The sequence below is a fragment of the Macrobrachium nipponense genome, chromosome 13, assembly GCF_015104395.2.
Source record: "Macrobrachium nipponense isolate FS-2020 chromosome 13, ASM1510439v2, whole genome shotgun sequence".
Classification (NCBI taxonomy): domain Eukaryota; kingdom Metazoa; phylum Arthropoda; class Malacostraca; order Decapoda; family Palaemonidae; genus Macrobrachium; species Macrobrachium nipponense.
In genome coordinates, this window is record NC_087206.1 from 29,963,676 (window position 1) to 29,991,666 (window position 27,991).

The 27,991-nt window shown below is 43.9% G+C and overlaps 1 protein-coding gene across 1 annotated transcript in view; it reads right to left on the reverse strand.

The window, feature by feature from the left end:
• LOC135225712 (trafficking protein particle complex subunit 12-like) overlaps window positions 1-27,991 on the reverse strand; it is a 135,699-nt gene that overhangs the window by 39,206 nt on the left and 68,502 nt on the right. The window contains exons 3-5 of the mRNA XM_064265080.1: window positions 11,413-11,643; window positions 6,878-7,041; window positions 2,853-2,940 (exon numbers count right to left, since the gene is read on the reverse strand). Of these exons, the coding sequence (XP_064121150.1) occupies window positions 2,853-2,940; window positions 6,878-7,041; window positions 11,413-11,643 (483 nt within the window). The remainder of the gene's footprint in view (window positions 1-2,852; window positions 2,941-6,877; window positions 7,042-11,412; window positions 11,644-27,991) is intronic.

Here is a 27,991-nt window from a genome sequence, read left to right on the forward strand (position 1 = left end):
CCTTTTCTGGTGACAGATTATATGAGCTTATGTTAATAAATCATGACACACTGTAAAGAGAGAGAGAGAGAGAGGAGCGAGAGAGAGAGAGAGAGATGAGAGAGAGAGACAGGAGAGAGAAGAAGAGAATAACATTTCTGATATAACAGTAAATTACATCTAAGTGCAGATCTTTTTACATAATTCTGTTGTAGGATAATAGTTTATTCTATAAAACAATTAGCCTTTTCATATTTAATTTGGGTACCAAAATAATTCGTGAAATTTTGACAATATTTTTGGCCAAAAAAACATAACCTTTTTTTATTTTTTATTTTGACCTCTATGGGTCTGACACCTTTTCTGACAGTCACATATTATAAATAGTAGTTTTAGGAAGGATTCCCTCAATTTTTGTGTGTATATAGCATATTTTGTATTTTTTGTAAATATTTTTGTAAATTATTGAGACAGAGAGAGAGAGAGAATAAAATTTCTGATATAACAGTAAATTACATCTTAGTGCAGATCTTTTTACATAATTCTGTTCTAGGATAATATGAGTTTATCCTATAAAAAAATTAGCCACTTCCCATTTCATTTGTGAAATTTTGGCTTTTTTTTTTTTTTTTTTTTTGGGGGGGGGGGGGGCAAGAACTCGCCCCTTTTTTTTTTTTCTTGTTTCAGATTTTTTACCTCTATGGGTCTGACACCTTTTCTGTTAATCACATATTGTAAATAATAGTTTTAGGAAGGCTTCCCTCAATTTTTGTTATATATAGCGTATTCTGTATTTTTTGTATATATATTTTCGTAAATTATTGTTTGAGAGAGAGAGAGAGAGAGAGAGAGGAGAGAGAGAGAGAGAGCGAGAGAGAGAGAGAGGAGAGAGAGAGAGAGATGAGAGAGAGAGAGAGAGAGAGAATAGGCATTTCTGATATAACAGTAAATTACATCATCGTGCAGATCTTTTTAACATAATTCTATTCTAGGATAATATGAGTTTATTCTATAATAAAAAAAATTAGCCACTTCCCATTTCATTTAGGTACCAAAATTTTTTTTTTTTTAATTTTGGCTTTTTTTTTGGCAAAAAACTCACCCTTTTTTTTTCTCGTTTCACATTTTTGACCTCTATGGGTCCGACACCTTTTCTGTCAATAACATATTGTAAATAGTAAGTAAATCCTTTGTTTGTTTATATTACATGCATCTCTGTAATTTACTTTAATTACCATTTAAGTACTTTAAGATTACTAACGTTCTATTGTTTTACTGTTAACATAAGTTAGTTTTAAGTGCTTAGTTTGTATGCTGTAATTGATTTACTTATAATTATATCCATCATTTTACACTGCTTTTCATTGTTCCTCTTTTCCCATCTTGTCTGTTTCTCTGGGTACTCTTTCATAGGCCGACACGAGCTGAGCCCAAAAAGGGATTTGACGAAGGAAAATCTATTTCTGGTGATTGGCTCGTGTCCCTATGAAACCCCCCCTTTTTTGGTTTGTTCCCCCCCTTGCAGGACAAGATGTTTTTAGTTAAGGATGTCCGCTAGGGCGGGCCTGCTGTCCGTGGCGTCCCTCTAGTAGTAGTTAGTAGAGGCTGCATCGCCCGTTGGTATCGGCTCTCTCTTGGGGGGATTCTGATTGGAAGTTCTAATTGGTGATGTCTCGTGGTAGTGTTCCTCACTCGCCCCTATTATCATACCGACACTTCTTTTTAAGAGTGAGCGAAGTCAGTTTTACTGACAGTTTTCTTAATTTTGTTTTATTTTCCTCTGGGTAATTTTAGATTAATTTTACCGAACAAAGGAATGATATTAAGGATCCTTTCATAGGGCGACACGAGGCCACATTCACCCAGAAAATAGATTTTTCCTTCGTCAAAATCCCTGGTTTTAAGAAATTAAAATGTCCAGCATAGCTCCAGTTTTTTAATTTTCACAAATTTTTCTGGGCACTTGGGTCAGGCTCGACCTCACAAACCTTTAAAGGGGCACCAAAATAGCGATACCTGTCCAGGGTTAAGAGACATTTAAAAATGTATGTACCAAAAATCTTAGCCAAGCAAAAAATAATAGTGTATATACAGTATCTGTTTAGATGAAGTCCACTAAGTTGAGGTGTTACTGGAAAAACAAGCCACCAATAAATATAAAGAGGCAAAACAAATAGAGATAACAGAGGAGAACTATACTCGGTTTTTTTCCATCTGTCCACCCACCTGTGGTGTTTGCATATGGTAACACTGCGTCCCAGGCTTTATATAGTTACATTCAGCTTACATTCAACAATAATAATAACATCTTATTTACCTTAAACTTACACATAGCGTAGCTGTCTATAGCCCGGGACGCAGTGTTACCATACGCAAACACCACAGGCAGGTGGACAGATTAAAAAAACAGAGTATAGTCAAGAACTCATTGCTCAGGAACTTACCAGAGTCTAGAGTGAAAAAGTAGTGTGTGGAAATATCAAACTATTAAGCAAGTAGTATTTATATCACACAATAACTGAAAAAGTTTTTGCAATACTTATCAAAATTAAATATTGTGCAACCTGGGAAGGCTGGGTACAATGTTGCTACAATATTAGGCTGTGAAAATAAAGGAACAGACAATGATTCCTACATTCACTATTTCCTTAAGTGCATGAGAGAAAGAAAAAAACTTAATGATCCATAGGGAACATGCACTATGCTGCCAGTCAACAAGTACTAGATGGTCAACTCCTTGTGACCAGGGAATCATGAATACCACAAATGGGGGCTAACATAAAAGATGGGTTTGTAGTGAAAAAAAAATTACTTTACCAGAGTAAATTTTTGGAGCAATGAACTTAGATAATTAGAAAATGACTGTTGTTTACCTGGTCACAAGTTCTTTGAAGAGCACTAAGTCTGTCCAGAGCTTGAGTATGCTTTCCTAGATACTGTGGAAGTTCTGCTACCAACAACCTTTAAGCATAAGAAAACTACTTAAAATCAAATGTAAGGCAGCTATTCAGCAGCAAGTTGTACCAAATATTCCTAACTTGGAGAGTGTGGTACACAGCTTCAAGCAAAAAAAATTAGTGTTCATAAAAGAATATTATTTTTAAAGAAAAACTTTTTCAATACAAAACTTTACCACATGACTTGCATTTCATAGGTAATCTAAACATGACCCCCTGTATTTGTGGGGATCAGTACCATGCTCACCCACAAATACCAAAAATCTGTGAATACTGAAACCCCTCTAAAAATGCTGATAACTGCCCTATTAATAGTTCAACCACCAAAAAGCCCCTCTAAAATGCTTATAACTGCCTATTTTAATAGTTCAAACACCAAATACATATACCTTAAACTATCCTCCTAAAACATTTAGCCCTGAAAATAAAATGAAAATACAGTGACTGCTCTATGAAAAAATCTCTGAATAGTATGTGAATTTGATCCCAATAATGTGGATATATGTTCCAGAGAAAAATCCACGAATAATTGAACCCACAAATGCTATAACATGAATAAGCGGGTCGACTGTATTCACATAATACCTGATTTTTTCTTTATCATCATAAGAGATTAACCATGTCTGCAGTAAAAGATTACAAAGTTACCCTATCTACAGTTTTCATTCAACATGGTATGGATTTCAATGCCGATCAAGATATTTCTTAGCTTTTTAAGAATTCTGGTCAAGCAACTCAATGTCCACCTGTAAGACCTCATTGGGACTTAGCATTAGTTTTGAAGAGTTTGGTATGACCTCCATAAATACCATTGTAAGAGGTCTCCTTATTCAGTGTGACACTGAAAATGGTCTTTCTATTGACACTGGTCTCCACAAGGCATGTAAGTGAGCTTCATGCTTTTCCAAGAATTTGTCTTCTATTGGCCTCCTTTACTCCAGACTTTGTAACCAAGGCAGAGTATTCCACTCCTAATGACTTTAAGGCCATGCCTCTTGAAATGCCTACCCTATCATTTTTTTTCGGGCCAGGGTCATGCAATAAGATATTATCTAAAAATGACGAAGGAATTTTGATAAGTTCTTTAAGACTTTCTTTACACGAGTCACAATAAGAAGCAGATTTCCAAGAAATGAAGTTTTCATAATAAAACTAATATTGTAATATAGTTACCTGAACACCTGAATTAGCCCTGGTCATTGACCAGCCCGAACTGTATCCACACAGATTTACCCACTAAGTGGGTAATTTTAACTGTCAGCATTACCAATGCTGCAGGTAAAATCTAGTCAAATGAGTTACCTGTGCTACCATTGGCAATGCTGGTGCAAATACTGGCCACCAGAGGCCCTTCTCCTAAAATGAATCATTCACCATCAAATTAAAGAGGGGAGGAGAGTGGGAATCATTCAGATGTTCAGGTAAGTATTACAATATTAGTCAATATTAGTTTCATTATGAAAACTTCATATTGCAATACACTCCCTGAACACCTGAATTAGCCCGATATTAATAATTACCATACAGTATATGGATAAAGCCAAATCAACAGCCTGATCACCAGGATTACTATTACCCCAAGACAAACCAAATTTATCCATAGAAAGAAAAAAAAGGGAACCTTCAAAGATGAAGAAGTGCTATCCAACTCTTCAGAACCAGACAAACCCGAAACCACATCCAAATGACCACCCACGGACTAGAAACCTTCTGTTGCAAAGAACTCAAAGCAGGAAATAAAACCAAAGATGGCTCTAAAGACGAACCTTCACACTAGACACTACAAGGGAGTCCGAACCCGAAGGAACCTGCACTACTTCTCTTGCTAAACACTAAGTAACCTATAATCGCTACCCATCTGTCCCTGGCCTAACTTTACATTAACCTTAGAACTTGCACCCTAAAGGGGGACCTGCTGCTAAGCACTGCCTGCTCCGTGCCGGGGAGGGGCTGGTAGATCCTACCCTCTGGGTTTGTGGTTCTCCATGACCCCTGGCACCCGTTACGGCTGGTTCTGGAACAGGCAGGGGAGCTGAAAGAGAGCAATTAGTATCACCTACGCTACTACTGCTATCTCTATTTCAATTAGCTTGGTCATCAAATTAGCAAACAAGTTAGACATTCTGTCTTCCTACTCTAGCTCTTCTTTGCTTAACTCTTGCAATTTTGCCGCTATCTTTTATTTGCTCTTAGAGACTAGAGATCCCAACAACTAAGGTAGTCCTCTAACTGATCTAATGAACTAATCCTTACATTCTTTACACTTCTGTATGACATGCATTGCATTTTCCTACAGCTAAAACAAAAAGAATGTCTGTCATTTTGAGGGTATTCATCCTTCGCTGCACGTAGCACAGGAACAAAGCATGCAGACAACTCAACCGGCAGCTGTTGGAGGTGAGGCTGATGAAGCAGAGATTGAGGTACGGATTTTCTTGATGAGGCTCAACCATCTGCTCCCACGATAACAGAGAAGTTCCAAAAACAATCTAATTACAATCCAAATTGGGGAAAATTGGAAGAAACATCGTAAACAAAAGCCAAGGATATCAAAACCTATCAAGGCCTCGGTAAACACTGTGAGGGTCGGGCTAAAAGACCAAAAGTTCGCTGGGAGCAGGAATACGTCCGGCTCTCCGCACGAACAAAGAACAATTGAAGAGACAGGCCTCTGGTGGCCAGTGTTTGCACCAGCGTTGCCAATGGTAACGCAGGTAACTCATTTCAATAGATTTTACCTGCAACGTTGGTAATGCTGACAGTTAAAATTACCCACTTAGTGGGTAAATCTGTGGGGATATAGGTCGGGCTGATCAGTGACCAGGGCTAATTCACGTGTTCAGGGAATGTATTGCAATATCTGCTTTTTAGATCTGTCGATAATTATTGTCAGGGTGTATTCATATGTTACTGACTAAGCTTTTGCGTCCTCAGTCAAAGTTGGAGCTTGCTGCCACTCTTTGGGCAAAAACATGGAAATTATTCTTATGTTTACCAAATTTACTCAAGAAATGTTATTCATAGACACTAGGATGTTTTTTTCTGGGACCAATTACACAGCAGTGGACATTAGCATAAGAGAGAGACTGTGATTCTTCACATTCATCAAATCATTATTACATCATTGTATTTCAGTTCCATGACTAAGCAGACATAATTGTCTGAGATATTTGCCTGAACACCCATTTGTTGCTGGTGGGAGTATGGTAATATTCCATAAACTGCATACTTAGTGTTTGTTTGACATGTCCTTGTAGGCACTTTCATGGAGGTTTGACTTCAGATCTTGGTTATTTTCAAACTACACTATCATGAAATCTACAGGCTGTCAAGGAAGATTAGCCTCCACAGGCCAGCACCAAGAATTTCTTATGGGGGAGTCATTTTTCCCAAAACTGGACCTTTTCTTCTATAAATTTTATTGCATATATAGTTATACACAAAATGAAATACTTGAAAATTTTATTTGTTATATAGTGGTCGATGCACTTCTACCCAATTAGATGTTATTCCAAGGCTAATGGTTCTTATCACAATGAAATGAGAGATTCAAACCAACAGAATGTTATGTGGGTAATATTGGGCTTTTGTACTGATTAACTATTTATGTACCAAGAAACCTACTTCAAACAACAGAAGCATAGGCTAAAGGATCTTATAAATAAATAAATATTAAAATGTACCATCAACATCATTATCATAATTACTACTGAATAATTCAGGCCATGAAGTCATTTACAATCTTTCATGTACACTATTGAGTTATTATATCTAAAGTTTCAGATTTCCAGAAAAAGCAATATCATTACCTAATGGAAAAATATGTATATATCATTACTCTACTTAAGAATGAACCTCATTTGTGCTTTTAGATAAAATTTCTTCTTTTCATATAACAGTTGCACTCATGAAAGGTGAACAATAAAAATCCTTTACTATACCTGAATCCAAATGGTACCATGGAACCTTTCCTGCCTCCATATAGCTCGGGATAAAATTCAAAATATAAGTCTGGAGCATCCAAATCCCCAAAATACTGGCACTCAACCTCAGCTAAGGAAAATCTACGCAGCTTTATAAGAAGAGCAATTCTTGTGAACCAAAGCTGCAAAGAAAAAAAATGTGTCACATTCTTTGTAGATGATGAAGATTTGCAAATTAAGGGACATGAAATGGTGGCAAGTTACATTAAAATGAATGGTTAGTTGACCTGGATAGCAAGACTTGAAGCCAATGCCTCTCCGAGGTTTAAAAATAATAGTAATCGTTTTTTACTATTATTATATGAAGTTTAATGAGACTAAGGAGTCACATTACTTGTTACTTGCCCAAAGAATTTGTTCTGAAATTAGAGGTTAAAATTGGAACAAGATCAAGGCAAAACCACTGGGAAATATATATTCACTAAAGTGGAAAATCTTTCTAAACGAGTTGACTAAAAAAGGAAGGAAATACTGGAACTGAAATTTATAATAACTTTCACATGGGGGAAAAATTCAGTAATATTCTAAGCAATACTGTTTAAATTCTGGCATCACACACATATAAACTGTCCCAATCATGCTGTCTGCTTTATAATAATTTTTAAAGATTATATTTGATACAATAACAAATTTTTCATTGAGAACTATTAATTTTAAGGTGCTTTTATCTGTGTAGCGTTTCCAATCATACAGAACTGCTTTAGCTTGAAGCAAATGCTCCCACTACACATGGCAGTCCCTTTGCCTGTTGTTCTGCATCCTACCCTCATTCAGCTGTGCTCTTAAGAACCAAATAAAATAAGTGTTGGGATGGGAGGAAGGCAAGAACCAGGTTTGTTTGAAAATGTGTTTTTGTTATCATAAAAAAAGTTGCAAGGGAGGTCAAATGATTGCATTATTTGGTAACTAGAACACAGGTTCCTGAAGATGGAAGAATCCCACTAAGTCCTTGCAAAGGGAGTAGCTTGCCTGTGGTATAAGCTGGAGGGTGCTGACTAAGCCCTTATAAAAGTGAAGCCAATGGTTTGCACTCGTAAGGGAAAGTAGATGCCATAAACTCAAATTTTCATCTACGCAGTAAAAAATTGCGACTATAGTGCCACTCTTGATGAAACAATGAAGAAAGAGACAAAATTTAGAAGGTAAGGAGGAATCAACCAAGTTCTCCCACTTGGTAACATTTGTCTCACAGCAACTACCAGCCCAACGAAAAACCTTGAAGCTATTTATGGGTTGGCATCCACATATCCCTGCCTTCATGATAGCAGTAAATTTCATATTATATCTAAATGCCATGTAGGTTGAGATCACTTGGACCTCATTAGCTATCCTACCATTTTCCAGGATGCCATGGCCACTAAGACAGCCATCTTCAGTGTCAGTTCGAGAATGGGGTACCTGGGTGTGGTTCAAAAGGGACTTTGGTTAAGCTATTCTGAACTAAGACTTGGTCACGATTAAGAGGCTTCACAAGAAGGATTTGACAATTATTGGCTGAAACAGAAAATAAGGTCACTGTCTTGATCTCTAGCCACTTTGGTGCACCACTGCTCAGAATACCAAAAGGGTGGCTCTGCACCCTTTAATAATGAACAGGGACATCTCCAGGACATCAATGAAAGAGATCCACATTATTCAATGAAGAAGCTCCTCCAAGTCCCATATTTTAGAACCTGTCTCTTCCCATGATTCCCACTTTCTTTTAATGAAATTACCAACTAGAGAATGCAGCACCTGGGTAGAAAGGCTGATCTCATCTTTCCCCACCTCTTCCCAAGGACTTTGCTGAAACTGTAGCTCTCCTGTGTTGAGTGGAAGACAAGCAGTGGGTACATTTCCAATAAATCTCTCACCATAAGCATAAAAGGAGTTCACTTGGTGTGAGCATGGGGTTGATAATCTAAACCACCTCTGCAAGAAGACCGATGTCAGAAAGGCAACTTCCACCATTAATACAAGTTCCTTGATGCCTATTAAAATGACATGGGTGCATGTTACCCATTAAAGATAGCCACCCATACAGCCAAATTCATGAGTTTATCCCCCAAATCCTTAACTAATTCCTCCAACTCAAGAAATCTTTGAAAACTGCATCTTTCACGACAATGTTCAGTAGAAGGCATGCCACTTAGTGGATATGAACAAAAAGAGGCTCTCCATAGTGACAAACATTCTTCCAAACATTCTTCTACCCTTTGCTATTTTGTCTGTAGAGAGGTTATTCTCTGCCACAATGGTGCTCAAGTTACCAAGGAAATATTCCTGTCAATTAAGATAGACTCCGTGCAGAATCACTCAAACATATCCCATTCAGAGGTCAGGGTGATGGAGCTTGGAGCAATTGCAACAGGGACAGTCTAGGGGTTTCAATGGCTAATAGTCACAGCCTTGAGTTTTATAAATTGCCTCAGTTCCTGCTCAAGCAATGTGGAGTGCCTGATGGGCAGTCTTCACTGCTAATAAACCCCTGGCTCTTCATCCTCAATGAAATTTCAGTAAGTTGCTGAGACAGATTTTACCATGGATATGTCATGATCACTTACTGCAGAGCCTTTTCCCCACTGCAGTTTCACAACAAATGTCTCCTTTAAAGGCTCAGAAGGCTGCTGAAGCCTGATGATTCCTTACACTCAATGCAAACCCTCAGCAAAGAATGACTCTTCTTTCATGGTCCAAAAGTTCATAATGCAAGTTATCAAATAGAGCCCTACTTGAACCAGAAGGCATCAAGTCTCATTTTCCTATTTAGGAGCTGGGGAATATCTGAAAGTTCCAAGTGGCCAAGCGATTCTGACGTTTTCACAGGAAAGCTAATCTGATAATCAAGACAAGGGGACTGTCTCTCAGGGGAAGAGACTGGATAGAATCTCTTCTTACCTTCTGCAGAGTGAGAAGGCTGGAGATTACAAAGCAAAGTATGCACACTTCAAATTCTCCTTGCTAAATGAGCTGGCTGAGGAAAGAGATTTCCTTCCCCTCTTAGGAATGAACCAATATGGCTATAGGTCATCAACGCTAAAAGCAGAAATACTGTAGTCCATTAGAAGGGAGCAGTCAGTGATTTCCCTAGTCCACACAATCTACATTTATCTGAAAGATTTGCTGCAACACCTAGCATAAAGTGATCTGGTGTATTTCCTCATCCTGTTGGGGAACATGATTCAGATACTGGCCCAGCCTTGTTGCTGAAGTTGAAGGTATCAGATGCCTGTATACCAGGTTCTCCTGACAATACAGATCATACCAAAATTCCCTGCTGGAACATTCCAAAGACAATAAGCATTCTATATTGCTGCCTTCAGAATACCCCTTGGAAGTTTAAAACTATGAACTGCTGTTTAAGAGTTGGGGGTAAAAAGGAGCTTGAACCCTCTAGTATGAGAATTTTTCCAACCCTACAAGTGGTACCATTTTTCAAAATACGCAATGACAAAAACAAATGGAAAGCTTTTCCATTAGGTGATATGGATGAACTTCTAAAACTAGCTCCAAAATAGCAGCCACTTAAGAGCAAGGGGGTGTGCCATTAATGCTGCAGCATGAGTGCTATGTCATCAGGAATTGGTTTTGGCAGACCACAGTTGGTTTCTTACATTACTACTTTTTCTCTGCTAATGTGAAATATATTAACTATAATACTTATTCAAGTCTGTAAAGCAGCATGCTTCCTTAGCTAGTGCCTTTGCTCATGATATGATAGGCAGTCTCTGCTTATTGGCAGCACTAGGTTACAGTGTTTCAGTTTTATGACGCTTGGCTAACAACATCATTGGTATATGATGTCGAAAGCAACCATCATAAAAACAAAACACTGTTAACCCATGCAGGGGACTGCTATCATATCATGAGCAAAGCATAAGAAAGCATGCTGCTTGACATACTGGAATAAATCTCATAGTTAATTTGTTTCACATTATTAAAGAAATGCAAAATAAAATATATATTTTACAAGTATTTGTAATTCCTAATGAATGACTAAATCCTGATTAAAAATGCAAAGCAAAAGAATTCATACCCAATTTAACACATAGTTATCTGTTCAAGTCCTGTAAAGTGAGATGGACAAACACGCATTCCGTTACACACACGCTCTTGATAAAAAATATTATTTCCACGAACACAAAAAAAAAAAAAAAAAAAAAAAGCAAGAACATTTAGAGCAATATATAGGCTGGCAGTGTGAACTTCATAAAGGTGACCCAGGAAAGGGGTGAGTAGGGTTATGAACATTATGGAGTTACACAGCAGACTGAGAATAGATGTGAAGTGACAGATGAAGGGACTACCATACTTTGTGGGAGACTTTTTCTACAGAAGGTTGGCGCAACTGGGATCGCTTTACACAAAAGGAATATTATAACTAACGAGTAGTAGTAAACAAATGTATTTTCAACCCTAAACTACAATAACTTCATATACATCTAGAAATATCACTTAAAAGAAAAGTTCTCTTAAACATTTTTTATGGGAATGTAGTATACTGTATTTCTTACCTGAATGGAATGAGCTGTATGTTTGCTGGGATGACCTGCTCTTCCTTCTCCTTGACCATAAACAGTAAGAAGCTGGGTTGTTAAATTCACAGCAGCATGGTAGCATCCTGCAGCAATCAGCTGTCTTAAGCCACGATCATCCTGAGTAACAGATGCAGCAGTTAATACCACACGCTTCATTGCAGGATCTTCACCAAGGTATGTCCTCACAAGATTTTTGACTGGGTCACCCTGCAACAAAATATAGAAATATATGCATCTTACCAACACTATTAAAAAAAATTTACAGAGATCACGATAAATTCACAAATTTAAAAAAAATAATTTATATTCATCCTTGGCAAACAAGCCAGACCCTTGTACAAAGAGTATATTCCTCAGCAGAAGCTAGAATGAATTGTTGAAACTTGGTAACAAATTGGTTAAATGGTGGTATGCGAGGGGGGTGAACTCCTTAACCTGCCATCATCAAGCACCTTTTCCTTTGGCATCAGGGATTAAGAGGTTTGGTCAGATTGTGAGCCGAGCCAAGGCACAATAACTCTTGTAGCCTCCCATGCAATATAGCGTAGGGATGTAAGACTGATAAAGCTCTGAGGCAGAATGAACTGTGAAATGTATCTGAACTCTCACCCTAAAAAAATTTCTACAGACAGGGTAGCACATATAGGAGGGCAGCTTGTATCTAGGTCAAGATGGGTTCAGATAATAGCTTTACCACCTCTACAAACTGAAGCTCATAGATAGGATACCTAATTGTGAAGTCCTACCTGCATAGTGACTAGTATAGTATGTACCCATCCTGACTGCTGCCTAGCAGAGAGAGAGAGAGAGAGAGAGAGAGAGAGAGAGAGAGAGAGAGAGAGAGAGAGAGAGAGAGAGAGAGAGAGAGAGAGAGAACCAGTCACTTCTTGCATTCAATCTCAAGCCATATGCATCTGTGTATCTTAGGAGAGATTCTTTTTTTTTTGTCAGAGAGGAACTTGGAGACTACACGACCTGTTACGCAGCCAACACAGGTCCTAAGAAGAATACAAGGACTTACGGGCAATTTCCCAAGCGTAAAATGAGGTAACGGTAGTCTAGTACAACCAGACACCTGGCCTCATTACCTGTGAACCAAAAGTTCTCCAAAGGACTAGGGTGGGCCAACACCCCTGGCTTCATAGGATGAGCAGTATGTCCACTTGATTTTTTCATGAATCAGAAAGAAGGGGCGTTTCATACACCACCTTCTTGCGCCTGCCAAGACTACAAAGATACATCAACAGTACAGTCTGGTCTACAAGGTCTTATAGTGCCACAGGGCTAACGTTGGGCACAAAGCAACTCACCCAGCTCCCCACTAATAAATTCTCAGAGGAAGGAGGACCAAGAGATTCTCAAGTCTCTTGTCAGATACTGATGTGTTTTGAGTTTGTGGCAAACTCATGAAAAAAGACAAGAGGAATCCCTGGCTCTCTGAGAGTCAGAAAATGTGCAAAAGACCAGGCAACTTCTCAACATGCTATGACAAAGCTAAAGCTAGCAGAACATGTCTCAAGGATGTGACCTTGGTTCAAGGCCTCTCCCAAAGTGTTATTAAGTGCCTGAGTTAGGTTGCCAAGTTAATGAACTGGGCAAGACTGAGTATGGACCCATGCTTTCAGCTGGAAGACCTGGTACAGGGCAGAGCAACAGGCTTCACTACATGTACTGAGAAGACCCTGTCTCACTGAAGGTGGACAGGTTCAATATCTTCTATAAAGTAGTTCTAACCTGAGGGAGACCTCATCTATGAAACCAATCATAGAAGATAGTCCACTTCCTGTCACACAGTTGAGGCGACTTACTTCATCAAGTGTGGCTAACAGAGAAGAGTGGGCCATACAGAACCTCTGGACACCTTAACCAGAAGTGTCAACAACTCAGGATATCACTTAACACAAGGTAAACAAGGGGCTACCAGGGTTAGGGTTACCTTGCTGATTCCTGGGAGAATCAGAATGACATGGAAAGGGGTTTCTCGAAGGCATTTTCCATGGCCGGCCATGTGAAGAACAAGTACCCACACAAGAAAGGTCAAACTGTCCCCACCTGATAGTTGAGCTGGTGAGCCAAAACATTCCTTCCAGCCGGAATGTACAATCATGGAAATGAGTTAAGTGCCAATCACTTGTGTTTAGGATAATATCCAGGTTATTTTTTCATATTTTTATACATATCTAGCCAACAGACAATATAAGAAATGTGTTACTAATTAAGGGAATAAAAAAATCTTATAAGAAATTTTATTTTTCCCAGAAAAATCCTTTTGTTATAGGCCTATGTTGGATGTCAATGGTATTTCTCATGCAAGAGCCAAGTTTTGGTTTTACTGAATACTGGAAGATACCTACTTATGAAGGTATTCATTTTCTTGTAAATCAATTGGACTGCATAAATCAAGGTTTTGATGAAAACAAACATTAGATTTTTGTATATACTGTACAGTAAACCAATCCTATCAATTACTGTACCAGGGGTTCTGTTCTTGGCAGGATGCTGATAAGCAAAAACCGTCATTAACCGAAACTCAGCAATTTATGGTGCTTATGGCGTCAAGTTTTAGTTAATGGCACCGATAACCAGTTAATGGTGACTCTCTTAGGTATGTTATGGCACCATAACTATTATCAGCACCTTATGACGCCGATAACCAAAACTCGGCCTGTTATGGCGCCATAAATCACTGATTGTATGGTGCTTGACGAGAGCCATAAAACCGGATCACCATTAACCGAGTCAGTCGATAACTGGGGACTGCCTGTACATATAAAGTTATTTTCATATAGAACTAGCCTTGTATCTATAGTAGCCAGCAATGAAGACTACCATACCCATCAGTAGAGAAGATCTCATCACAAAAGGTGAATTTCTTCCAACAAAAATTTCTCTTCTACTGAATAGTATTGAAGAAGAAAATCCCAGCCTATTTTGATAGTCCCCCTCTTTGCAGGAATACAATTTACACTAGCTTTGGGTAATTTCTTGCCAATGTTCCAGCATTAAATAGGAGTAGACATTCTCTATTAATTGCAACAACATATGTAAAGGGATTTTTGTGAGCAGCCTCAATGATCTTGAGATCTAGTTGAACAGTAGTGCATCTAGGCCATGAAAATTATTGTTCGTACGCAAACTAACCTTTGGTCTTAACAATATGATAATTTTCTAGCGCCTAGCTGGATTCGGTTAAATCAGAGATGAAAAGCAAGGAATCTTGTGAGATCTGGCAACGCGCACCTATATCGGGTGAAAACTGGTCAAGGACCAAGCACCCTCGCCAACTCAAGAGTTGCCGTTGCCCTCTCTCAGCCTTTTACCCGGTTCATTGCTCGTTTTCGCTTGTGATTGTGCATGTGTGTGTGTATGTGTTCTTGTATTATGGGTTCTTCTGCTCCTTCTCGGCCTCGCCAACGTATGTGCCAAGGAACTCAAGGTTTCTCGTGTTCTCATTTCCTGGCTTCTTCAGCGACAAATCCACATTCCACATGCAGTAAGTGTCATGCTAATTTTTGTACCATAATGAATCCCTGGCCGGACTGTCGGGCGTGGCCTAGAGAGCAGTGGAAGTTATTTCATAGTAAGAGGGAGCATTGTAGAGTTTCAACCCTTCCCTTGTGGAAGGGGTTTTCATCTCCTTGCCCCGATGCTTCGTCTTCTGCCGCAGTCACACCCCATGATGCTAGTGTTGTGCCTTTGTCTCCTTCCTTTTCTTCCATCGATTCGTCGTTGGAAGTATTGGGAGGCCCTCAGGCTGATTTATTGTGTAATGTCGCCCCCTCTTCCTCGAGAGTTAATTTACTTCCTGTGAGGAAGGAGGCTTTTTCATCAGTTTCTTTTATTTAAGATTCCAAGAAGTCCCAAATGGCGGCGCTCTGGGGGTCGCTTGGGCTACAGGGTTCACCCACCTTGGAGGGTTTGCTGATGCATTTCGTGGATGTTCGCCTCCCCCCTCAGGCTACCCAAGCTCTCCCCCCTCCTCCTGGCCTCGTCTTCGTTGGTAGCCGGGGTCAGCCATCTTGTGTTGCTCCGCCATTGATGCTTGTCGCTTCCTCGGGTCGAGGAGAAACTGTGACGTCGGCGCCGCTGGTGATGTCACGGAGTCAGCCATTTTGTATCTCTCCACCAGTGACTCGGCTGCTTTCTTGGGTCAAGGGGAAGCCGTGACATCAGCGCTGCTGGTGACGTCACTTCCATTGATGACGTCACTCACTGTTCCCTCTGTGTCGTCTTTCCCTGCGGTGTTGGTGTCATCGGTTGGGGCTGCTGCGCTGCCTCGCTCTTCTGTGTTGCCATCGCTTGTTCCCATGATGTCATTGCTGTCATCCAGTATGCTCCATCTCCCTTCCTCGTCTACGCCCTCTCGTGCGGATCTGTCTGAGGCTTTATGTCAGGCGGTTTTTAAGAGATTGGACTCTGTTTTGGAAGATAGGTTTGCTGCCTTGTCGGCTGAGAAGACTGGGCGCAAGCGTGTTGCATCGCCCCATCCTCCTGCCAAGAGGATGTGTAAGGAGTCAGTGCTGTTGCAAGAGGATGTGTAAGGAGTCAGTGCTGTCATCCTCTCCTTCTCCCCCATCTCCGCTGCATCAGCGTATCAAGCGTTGGAAGGTTAAGGACTTTGCCTTTTCTTCATCTATGAGTGAGGAGCAGCACACCCTTGTTCCTGAGAGTGTTAGCATTTCGTCTCCTGTACAATCTGCAGTGGCTGCTTCATCCTCTGCTTCGAGTCATGAGTGTGTTGCAACCTCGCACATTCGTGCACATGTTGCTGATTCTTCTGCTTCTTCAGCACCAGGGCCTATTCGTCACCGTAAGGATCTCAAGATGCCTGTGAAGAGATCGAAGGTTGTGAAAGCAGAAGTAGTGCAGCAGGAGTGTTCGTCTCCCCCTCCCCTTGATGCTGTCCGGGGTTCGACTCCCAGGAATTCTTGTTCTTTGTCGAGTGTTTGAGACGCTTCTCTGTCACACGTACGTGCGTCTGCTCCGAATGGATTTTGTTTCCCTTCCTATTTTATCCACCGACAGACAGTGATCTTACTGACTGCAAGCTGTTACGAAATGCCTCATATGACATCATAATAAAAACTACGGTTCACACAAATTTTTACTAGTTTTTTCTAGTTTGCAAATATTTGGGGTTATGAAGTAATAATTATTTTTAATTCTAAATATACCAAAAAGGAAAATACTATAAATGGTATTAATCCCTCATTTGACTTTTCCATTGGTGTAATGCAGCATTAATTTTGCAATGTTTCATTCAACTTCATCTTTACAGAACTTTTTCTCTTGTTTTTTTTGTATTACATTCACTGTGTAACTGGTTATTGCTTACATGAGGAAATTCTATCTTTATGTATTTCTAAGGAACACTTTATTTAATGGTTGTTTAAAGTTTTGGAGTGAATTATCAGAACTTATTTTCATAACTGTATCTGCCTGACAATTAAAGTGTGGCAAACCATTACTTGCATTAGCTTTGCCAACTACAGTCATGCTGTTGTTATCATCACTACAGAGTAACCCATAACACAATTCCAGAATACTTGCAAGGGCAGAACAAAAGCTCTTGAGCATCACCACTCACAACGTCAGTCAGTGATGGAATGGAAAACGAAGACACCCTGTCATCAGCCACCGTGGGATTTTGGGTCTTGGCCACGAATTCCGGGACAAATTCGGACACCGACCCCCAACCCCTTGTGTGCTTCACCTAATAGCTCAGACCGTGGAGCTCTCCTAACCTCTTGGAAGATGCCAAAGCCAAAAGCAAAACTGTCTTGAGCGTCAGGTTCCTGTCGGATGAGCGATGCAAAGGCTCATATGGACTCTTAGTGAAGCTCTCAAGAACCAAGGAAACATCCCATGTTGGAGGCTTGAGCTCTCTAGGAGAACTCGACTGCTCAAACCCCTTAATTACCAGGGAAAATTCCCAGGAGGAGATGTCGATACCCTTAAGGCGTAACACCAAACTCAGTGCCGCTCTGTAGCCTCTAGTAGCAAAAACGGACAAACATTTCTCGTCTCTGAGGAAGGTTAAAAAGTCTGCTATTCACTGAATAGAGGTTGAGAGTGGAGAAAAACCCCGTTTACGACACCAATCACAGTAGATTGCCCATTTGCCTTGGTAAACTGCAGTGGTTGACTTCCTAAGACTGCTGGACATGTGCCCAGCTGTTCTCTGAGAAAAGCCTCTCGCTCGGAGGAGAAACTTGATAGCCTCCAACCGTGAAGAGACAGGGATTCTACTGACTGGTGGAACCTTTCTGCATGGGGCTGACACAGAAGATGTCACCAAGGGGGAATCTCCCTCGGAAGCTTTGACAACAACAACAGCAGATCTGGAAACCATTCTGCCTGAGGCCACAGAGGGGCTACCAATGTCATCCTGAGACCCTGTGAACTCATCAGCCTGTTCAGAACCTGACGGATCAAACAAAACGGAGGGAAGGCATACACCTCCAGGTTGTCCCAGGGATGTTGGAATGCGTCCTCTGCCAATGCTAAAGGATCTGGAACCTCTGAACAGAACACCTCCAGCTTCCTGTTGTAGCGTGTCGCAAAAAAGTCCAGCATGGGTCTCCCCCAAATCTGGGAAAGCTTGTCTGCCACCACTTGATGAAGGGACCACTCTGTGCCTAGGATCTGATCCCGGCAACTGAGTTTGTCTGCGACCACGTTCCGTATCCCTGGGATATGCCTGGCTGATTGCCCACTGGTGAAGCTCGATGGTCAAGGTGTGAAGGTGATGTGAAACCAGGCCTCCCTATTTGTTCACATAGGCTACCAACATGGTGTTGTCCGACATGAGAATGACAGAATGACCCTCTACCTTCCCCTGAAACTCCCTCAGACCCAGGAAAGCATCCTTCAACTCCAAGACGTTGATATGTTGCTGCTTGTCCTCCAAACTCCAAACGCCTGAAGCAATGAGGCCGCCTAAAGTGCATGCTCCAACCTGCAAGGGAGGCGCCCGAGAACAGAAGGAAGTCCGGTGGGAGAGAACACAGAGGGACACCCTTCAACAGATTCTGGTCGTCCAACTACCAACAAAGGTCTTCTCTCACTTCCAAAGACAGAGGAACCATAAACGGGAGAGTCCCCCGCCAGAGACTAGTCTCCATTGCAGAGACCGAAGATGATGACGCCCATGAGGGACCAGCTTCTCCAGGGAAGATAACAATCCCAGACGAACCTGCCATGGATGAGCTGGCTGATGTTACTTTGACAGGAAGTTGCGCGCTACAGCCCGCAACTTCTCCAATCTCTGATCCGACGGGAAAACTTTTGCCACTGTCGTATCGATGGCCATGCCCAGGTAGAGAATCCTTTGACTGGGTAAGAGGTTTGACTTTTCCTGGTTGACTAATATGCCCAGGTCCAGACAGAACCGAAGTAGAAAATCCCTGTCCTGCAGCAGCTTCTCCCTGGAAACTGCCAAGACTAACCAATCGTCGAGGTCCCTCAGCAAACGAATCCCCTGAGCATGGGCCCAACTTGACACGAGAGGGAAGACCCCTGTGAACACTTGAGGGGCTGTTGTCAGCCCGAAGCACAAGACTTTGAACTCAAAGATCTTGTCCTTAAGAGAGAAGCGAAGGAACTTCCTGGACGTGAGATGAACAGGGATTTGGAAGTATGTGTCCCTTAGTCTATCGACAGCATAAAGTGACCTTCCCTCACGGCTGCCAACACAGAGCGTGGGGTTTCCATCTTGAACTGTGTCTTTCTGATGAAGGATTCAAGGTGGATAAGTCGATCACAGGCTTCCATCCTCCCGACGCCTTGGGCACCAAGAAGATGTGACTGTAAAACCCCGGGGATGGACGCACTACTTCCTCTATCGCATCCTTGTCCAGAATTTTCTGCGCTTCCTCCCAAAGAGTCAAGAACTTCAGAGAATCTGGAGGATATGCCTTCCTGAGCTGCGGTTTGTCCAACAGAGGAGGAGAGAAGTCGAATGGTAGCAGGTATCCCACCTGAAGGACATCTACCACCCACTTCTCCGCCCCATAACTCTGCCACTGGCCCAATGGCCAGCCAGGACCCCCCAACCCGTGGCGCAGGAGAGGGATAGGTGCCTAACCTACCGAAGGCCCCCTGTACCTCTGCCTCTTGTGCCCCTTCTTGGCTTAAAGGAACGAGAGCGAAAGGGGCGTTGATCTTCAGACTTAGGCTGTGTTGAATGGGAAGGCCCTGCCGAACTTGAGGTCCTCGATGGCCTACCAGGCGACAATCTCCTCAACTGCTGCTGGACCGGGGGAGGAGGAGAAGCCGGACGTCTCCAAGGACGAGACTCCAACTTAAACACAGCCTGGTGCACCAGTCGGTCCTTGGTGTCAGCCTGGCGCTGGTCTATCGCATTTTTGAGTTCTGTCCGAGGAAACAAAAATTGGGACCCCAACAGATCTCCGTTCCTCAATGCCAGCAAAGACTCGGTGTCGAGCGATCTCTCCATCCTAGACAAAGCCGCGTCCCTCCTAATCAGAAGAAGATTAGCCCATAAATTGGCACTGAGGTGAGCGAAATATGAAAACGCCTTGCCCCCGGACTGCAACAGACTGGCAAGAGAGGCAGCACTCACCAACCATTCAGGGGACCTGTCAGAAGCTAACTTGGCAATAACCACAGACCAGATGTCCAGCCAAGAAACCGTCTGCAACATGGAGGCCGCCATAGATTCCAAAGCTGAGGCATCTTGCGGAGACAAGGACGGAGCCACTGACCTCACCTTTTCCAAAGTCAAACCCGGCTTCAGGCGATGTCTCATGAGAGGCGGGGTAGTAGTTTGGTAGAGCCCCTAGAGCGAAGTGACCCATCCCGGTCAGAAACAGAGGCGTTAACCTTCTGCAAGACAGACTGAACGTGCCTCGACAAAGGAAGCTGAAGAGATGATTTGGGGTCCTGAGTAGCTCCCACCAAGGCTTCCAAGAAAGAAGGAGTGTAAGACGACTGAGCCTGAGTCCTACTTTCCAAATTGTTAAACCCACGAATGAGATCAACAACTTCCGAAAAGGAAGACAGAAACTCCTGCCTGTCTCCCTCCTCCTGCTCCGGCACTGGAGACCGACGACAAGAAGAGTATGTAGGCTCTTCTAATGCGCCTTCTCCACCAAGATTAATGGAAGGGTTAGCAGCCAAACAGTCCAAAACCTCTACTAACCTGTCTGGGTTAGGTCCAAGTGTCGGCCTCCGAGACAGACCCACTGTAACACTAGGAAAATCACTTACCTCAACAGATGACTCCACATGTCCACGAATGGTCACAGGTGTGGCGGTCATACGTACGTGAGATGGGGGGGAAACTCGAACACTCGAGATCGACAGAGAATCCCTTAGAGTCGAACTCTTGGAAGCACCAGAGAGAGAGGCAGGCAAACACCCCTGCTGCACCAACTCCGTGCTCACTACCTTCAACCTCTTGAGGTGCCTTCAGATCTTTACAGCGACGAATAGGCCTTGGAGAAGAAGGAGCACTAACATCACATGCAACGGGCATGGGAGGTTGCGACACGCTCGTGATGTGCAAGGACGGGGGGGTGGGGGGGTCGCACGTTCGAGATTCGAGGCAGAGGACAAAGCAACCCCTGCAGAACGCACACCACTAACACTGCCTGAAACCACAGCACTCTCAGGAACACGTCCGCGTTGTTCCTCCCTCGAAGGCGAAGGCAGGGCAAAGTCCTTAGCCTTCCAACGCTTGATATGCCGACGAGGCGTAGAGGGGGAAGAGGGAGAAGAAGACAGCACTAGTTCCTTATGCGCACTCTTCTCGGGAGGCAGGGACGAAGCTACACGTTTTCTACCAGTCCTCCCAACCGATAAGGTAGCCAACTTCACATCCAATACAGAGTCCAACCTCTGAAGCACTGCCTGCCATATAACCTCAGACTGATGTGCCAGAGAAGGCTCCAAAGACAAGGAATGGAGATGTTGTGAACTAGACGGCAGTGATGACGTCAGAGCTGAGCAAGGCGGATCAGAGGAGACGACTGGGAGAGACGACATCGATGAGAGTGACGTTACAAGCAGCAGTGACTTCACAGCTTCCCCTCGGTACGAGGGGGAAAGAGACGCCACTGGTAGAGGAAAACACAAAGATGGACCCCGTGACGTCATCAACAGGGCTGACGCCGCAGTGTCACTCCGACTCAAAGTGGCAGCAGATACTGGCAGAGCAATACAAGATGGCCAACTGCTGCTACCCACGAAGATGAGGCCGGGAGGAGGGCGGATGGCCTGGCCAGACCGAGAAGGGGGGTGTGAGCCTCCACAAAATGCAACCCCTCCAAGGACGGGGACCCCCTAGCCCAAGCGTCTTCCAAATCGCCGCCATTTTGGACGCCTCTGACACTGGAAATGAAGAGAATGATGAAAAAACCTCACCCTTCTCGGGAACCAAAAAAGCTCCCGAGGAAGAGGGGGCTACATTTCAAATATTACCCTGGCGACCTCCCGATACTTCCATCAACGAATCAATGGAAGTAAAGAAAGGAGAAGCAAGAACAATGCTACACAGGCAGTCCCCGGGTTACGACGTGCATCTACCATAAAAATTCTCTCATCTCAGTAAGAAAGAGGAATTATCCTTACAAGTGAAATGGAAAGGTCATTTTCATCTCTTTAAAATACGACCATTATGAATTTTGTAATTAAAGTTTTATTATTATTATTATATTATTATTATTATTATTATTATTATTATTATTAAATTAACTGAAATTATCAATAAACATTTTACATACTAGTACCATAAAAATTCTTTCATCTCGGTAAAAGAGAGAGAGAGAGAGAGAGAGTGTGTTTATCTCTCTCTGTTCTCTCCAAAAACAAAAATACTTATAACGCTTCCAGCGAAAGAGAGGGAGGGAGTTACCCTTTATGACACATTATACGGTCTTTGTTTTTGGGGGGAGTGGCAAAAGAGAGGAGAGAAGAGAGAGAGAGAAGAGAGAGAGCGAGAGAGGGAGACCGAGAGGAGACCGAGAGAGAGAGAGAGAGTTAACCTTAATTATAAGTGACATGGATAGATTAGTACGTATTGTATTTCTTTAAAATACTATCACATATGAATTTTTTAATTACAGTTATTATTATTATTTATTATTATTATTTATTATTATTATTTGAAAGTATTAAAAACCCAAATAGTACAAGTACATAAAAAATCTCGAGTCTCAGTATGATGAGAGAGAGAGAGAGAGAGAGAGAGAGAGAGAGAGAGAGAGAGAGAGAGAGAAGAGAGAGAGAGAGAGGAGAGAGGGGGGGGGGAATTTCATAAGCACTTCCCCCTCCCCCACCTGGCTGTCACAGAACTTGATATATCTGACAGTTTTAGTACCTGGATCTCGAGAAAAGGTTACTGGAAGAAGACTGGGATTTCCTTCATTCTTCCATAATTTTTTAAATATAAGCTAAAATCTTACTATTCACTATGGTATTTTCTTTAATGAATTGATATTATTGCTGTATTAAATTAATTATTAATATTTGAAAATAGTTAATCATTTATTTATCATACAAAAAACATAGTACATCTTTGTAGAGAGAGAGAGAGAGAGAGAGAGAGAGAGAGAGAGAGAGAGAGACGAGAGAGAGAGAGAGAGAGAGAGAGAGAATTATTATTTTTATTATGTGATAATCATTTCAACTATTAAACTTACTAATACAGTATTAATCAAATTAATATTTGAAAATTAGTAAATCATTTTTGTATTATAAAAATGTATTTAGTCATGAAAATAAACATCAAAATACACTAATTAGTGATTATTTCGTCGGAAAATACAAAGAGAGAGAGAGAGAGAGAGAGAGAGAGAGAGAGAGAGAGAGAGAGAGAGAGAGAGAAACTATGGTTTTTATATCCAAGTCTAAGTAGAGTATAAATGGATTCTTTAAGTGAAATGACAATTTGTCGAAAATTGCATTTTCCTAACTATACAAACCTGAGGTCACTTTAACCAAATAGGAAGGTAACTAGCGGCAGCTGGGACGGTCGTAAGCTTCGAACAAGGGGGAGACTGTTTTTGTAGTTAACTGCTTGTCCGATCGTGCGCAGCGGCGGTGAAGAATCACTTTTGCTTTAGGCCCATGCAAAAAGTTGCAGAGTGAGGGGTGGTATGAGGTGGGACTATATGTAAAGGACCTCAGGTTTGTATAGTTTTAGGAAAAGGAAAAAATGCAATTTTCGACAAATTGTCATTTGTTCCAAGACGTACAATACAAAACCCTCGGTCCCTATTAACAATAGGAAGACTCACTCTTGGTGGGTGGAATCTGAGTCTTTTTGGTGAACAGACTGGTGTTCGTCCAACCTTGGAAGTGCCTCCCTGGTCGTAAGAGCAAGGGAGGGATCCAAACCTCTGTCCGATTGATCGGGGTGTGCACCGCAGGATCAATGGTCAGACCTCTGAGCCAAGTACTAGAGAGAGGCAAGCGTATCTCTTCGTACCAGCATTGCAAGAACTTGTTCCTGTACAGGAGCCTAACATAAACAAATTATGGTTTGTCTCAGTAGGCATCCACTCCTTCCCCCTTGTTGAGGAGTGGAGGATATTTGCTTCTATCCCTAACTAAAGGGATAGATTTGGGGCTCGGTTGAGTAGCTTACCTGCATCGGATCCTTTCCAGCATGGTGACGACCGTGACCCTCTGCCCACAGTAGAGAGAGAAAGATGGAGAAGAGAACCAAGGGGGCCAGTCGCACTCTCATTCAACCATCATTCCTAACATTCACCACCAGGAATCGATGCTGTTTATGGCTGGTTTCTGCCTGGCTCGGGTGCTGGGTACAAGCTTACACGTGTTGAGCAGCCACCACAGGTCCCAAGGAAAAGTATCCAAGGACTTGTGGGCAATATTCCCCGAAGGTAGAAGGACGTGAAGGTAGTCTGGTTGGCCCAGACACCTGCCTTCAGGACCTGCGCCACGGAGAAGTTCTTGCGGAACGCAAGAGGGTCCAATACCTCTGACTTCGTGGGCTCTCGGTCGGAGCGTACGGATGTCGTCACTACCATCAGCCTCGTACGCTCTCCTGATCACCTCACGCAGCCAGAAAAGAAAGCGTGTTCTTGATACTTCTTTCTTGGTAACCCAGTGCTAACGAAGAGGCGTCGACACTCAGGCCTGAGGTGTCGAGTTTTCTTCAGATAGCGCCGTAGCGCCCTCACAGGACAAAGCAGCATCTCATCCGTATCGTTGTCTGGTGAAATCCATTAGGGAGGGGATTGTGAAAGACTCGAAGCCTGTCGTCAGGGGATCGACGGATTCTGAGTCTTAGCTACGAAATTCGGGACGAAAAAAAAAAAAAAAAAAAATCGAGCGTCACAGATCCCCAGCCCCTGGAATGTTTAAACATTGAAGGACAGACCATGAAGTTCCCCTACTCTTCGCCGATGCCAGGGCCAGCAAGAAGAGGGTCTTGAGGGTCAGATCCCCCCTGTCTGACGACTCTCGGAGTGGCTCGAATGGTCTTCGAGTCAAACTCCTAAGGACGAGAGTCACATCCCACTCAGGGGGCCTGAGCTCCCTGGCGGGTGGGCAAGACCCTCTTTCGAAGCTCTCATTAGCAAGGAGATCTCGAACGAGTTCTCGAGATGTCCAGTCCCCTCAGTTTTAGGACGAGTGCCAGTGCAGCTGCTATAATCCTTTAACTGTGGGTACTGAGAGGAGCTTCTCTCGGCGAAGAAACACGAGGAAATCCGCTACCTGCTGAAGAGTGGCTCTGAGAGGAGATAGACCCCGTCTACGACACCAACCACAGAAGACGGCCCACTTCCCCTGGTACACAGCTGCAGAGGACTGTCTGACGTGTCCAGCCATCTCTGTTGCTGCGCTGCGAGAAAAAATAAAAGCCTCTCGTCGCAAGAGATGGTGGATAACAGCCAGCCGTTGGAAGTTGTTTAGGGACTGGACTGCTCGGTGGTACCGCTCTACGTGTGGCTGGGCTAGAAGGTTGTGCCAGTGGGCATCTCTCTCGGTTTCTTCTGCAAGAAGAGCCAGCAGGTCCGGATACCAAACGGCTTGAGGTCGTTTGGGAGCCACCAGGATCATCTGAGATTGGTTGGGAGGTGACCAGCGCTCGGCTGATCACTTTCCGAATCAGACAAAGGGAGGAAAGGGCGTAGACGAAGAGGTGTCCCCAGGGGTGTTGAAGAGCGTCCTCTGCAGCTGCCCATGGGTCCGGCACGGCTGAGGCAAAAAACTTGAAGTTTTTGTTGTGCCGGGTGGCGAACAGGTCTATGACCGGACGCCCCCACAGGTTGAAGAGCCTTTCCGCCACTTATGGGGTAGGGACCCACACCGGAGTCCCTATACCTGATCCCGACGGCTGAGCTTGTCCGCTACTACATTCCTCTTGCCGGAATGTAGCGTGCTGACAGCTCTATCGAGTGAGCCGTGGCCCACTCGTGCACCTGCACAGTCAACTGGTGTAGCGGGAGAGACACTAGGCCCCCTGCTTGTTGACGTATGCCACTACTGTGGTGTTGTCGCACATCAACACCACCGAGTGTCCCATCAAGCGGTCTTGGAACTCTTGGAGAGCGTAAAAACGCCGCCTTGAGTTCCAGGACATTGATGTGAAGGTGCTTGTCGTGATGGTCCCACACACCTGCAGCCAGCAACTCCTCCAGGTGTGCGCCCCAGTTTCCCTTGCGGTCGATGCGTCTGAGAACAGCAGCATCTCCGGGGGGGGAGTGCGTAGGGGCACTCCTCTTAAGAGGTTCCTGTCGTCGAGCCACACGCTAGGTCCTGCCTAAACCTTCTCCGTGATGGACACGGGGAAGTAAGGTGGATCCTTTACCTGTTGACCAACTCTCCCTTAGTCTCCACTGGAGAGACCGCAGGTGAAGACGTCCGTGAGGAACTAACTTCTCGAGTGACGACAGGTGGCCGATCACGACTTGCCATTGCTGAGCTGCCTGTTCCTGCCGAGACAGGAACCGGCCGGCTGCCTCCCTGAATTTGCTGATCCTCAAGTCTGCGGGGGCGGACTTGAGCTGCTACCGTATCGATCAGCATACCCAGGTACTTCATCTTCTGCTTGGGTTCGAGATCGGACTTCTCGTAGTTTATCACGATCCCCAGATCGCGACAAAACTTTAGAAGTCGATCCCTGTCCTGCAGCAACTGCGAGCGGGAGCTCGCCAGGACCAGCCAATCGTCGAGATACCTCAGAAGAACGTATCCTGTGCGAATGGGCCCAAGCAGACACCAGCGTGAACACTCTCGTGAACACCTGTGGGGCGGTTGAGAGACCGAAGCAAAGTGCCCTGAAGTTTGGTACACCGTCCCGTCGAAGATGAAGCGGAGGTACTTTCTGGAGGACTGATGGATGGGTATTTGAAAATACGCATCTTTCAGGTCCACCGAAAGCATGAAGTCGTTCTTTTCCCTGATGGAGTCCAGCACGGAACGTGCCCGTCTCCATCTTGAAACCGAGTTCTGGCGAACAAAATCGGTTCAAGGGGAGAGAGGATCTATCACCGGGCGCCAGCCCCCCGATGCCTTTTTCCACTAAGAAAAAGGCGGCTGTAAAAGCCCGGTGACCGATCTACTACGACTTCTACAGCTCGTTTGGTCAGCATGGTCTTGATCTCCTGCCGAAAGAGCGTCGTCCTTTGAGGATCCCAGCACATAAGTCTGAAGATGGACCGGGTTGGAGGTGAGGGGTGGTCGAGATTCGAAGGGTAGTAGATATCCCTCCCGAAGGACGTCTACTATCCAGGTCTCGGCACCGTAGCGCTGCCAAGTTGCCCAATGGCTCGCTAGGCACCCCCCCACTTCCGGCAGCTGGTGAGGGGGAACGCCGTCCCTAGCGTTTCCCACCTCGCTTCGACTTCTTCCCCAGCACCTCCTCGGGGAAAGGAGGGCTGGGAGGAGGGCTGGTTACGGCCTCCTTTACCAGAAGTTGAAGCAGGAAGAGTCTTCCTCGGGGCTTCGATGGAGCAGCCGTCTTAGCAGCCGAGGAAGCGCTAGCTAAACTCTTAGGCTTAGCCGCAGTTGTACGAGGTTGCCCAGAAACCTTCGTAACTGTCTGGTGAACCAGACGGTCACTGTCATCAGTGCGCCGTCTTTCCACCGCAGCGTCCACCATCTCTCCGGGAAAGAGAGCGGAGGAACTCTTCATTGGTCCGTTACGGAGTCCATTACCGCCTCACGCCCAGGCCCCCTTGGCTACTCGTGTAAGGACAGCGTCCCTACGACGGAGAACCAAGTGGCCCACAGGTTTGCCGTCTGATGGGCGAGGTAGGAGATGGCCCTACCTCCAGACTGGCACAGTCTCCTGAAGTCGGGGTCTTCTTCGAGGGCAGCACCCCTGGAGTCGGCCGCGACCTTGGATACTGTGAGGGACCACAGATCCAACCAAGAGACTGCCTGGAAAGCTGCCTAGCGGTAGCTTCCAGGCCCAGTGCCTCCTGCTGCGAGAACCACAAGTTCTCCGACAGGAGCTGCTGCAGGGACACACCTGGAGTTAGCCTAGCTAGCTCCGGGTTAACCTGTTTGGGCGGTATTGGATCCACTGATGGCACGTAGAACTTCCGCTGTCGCTGCA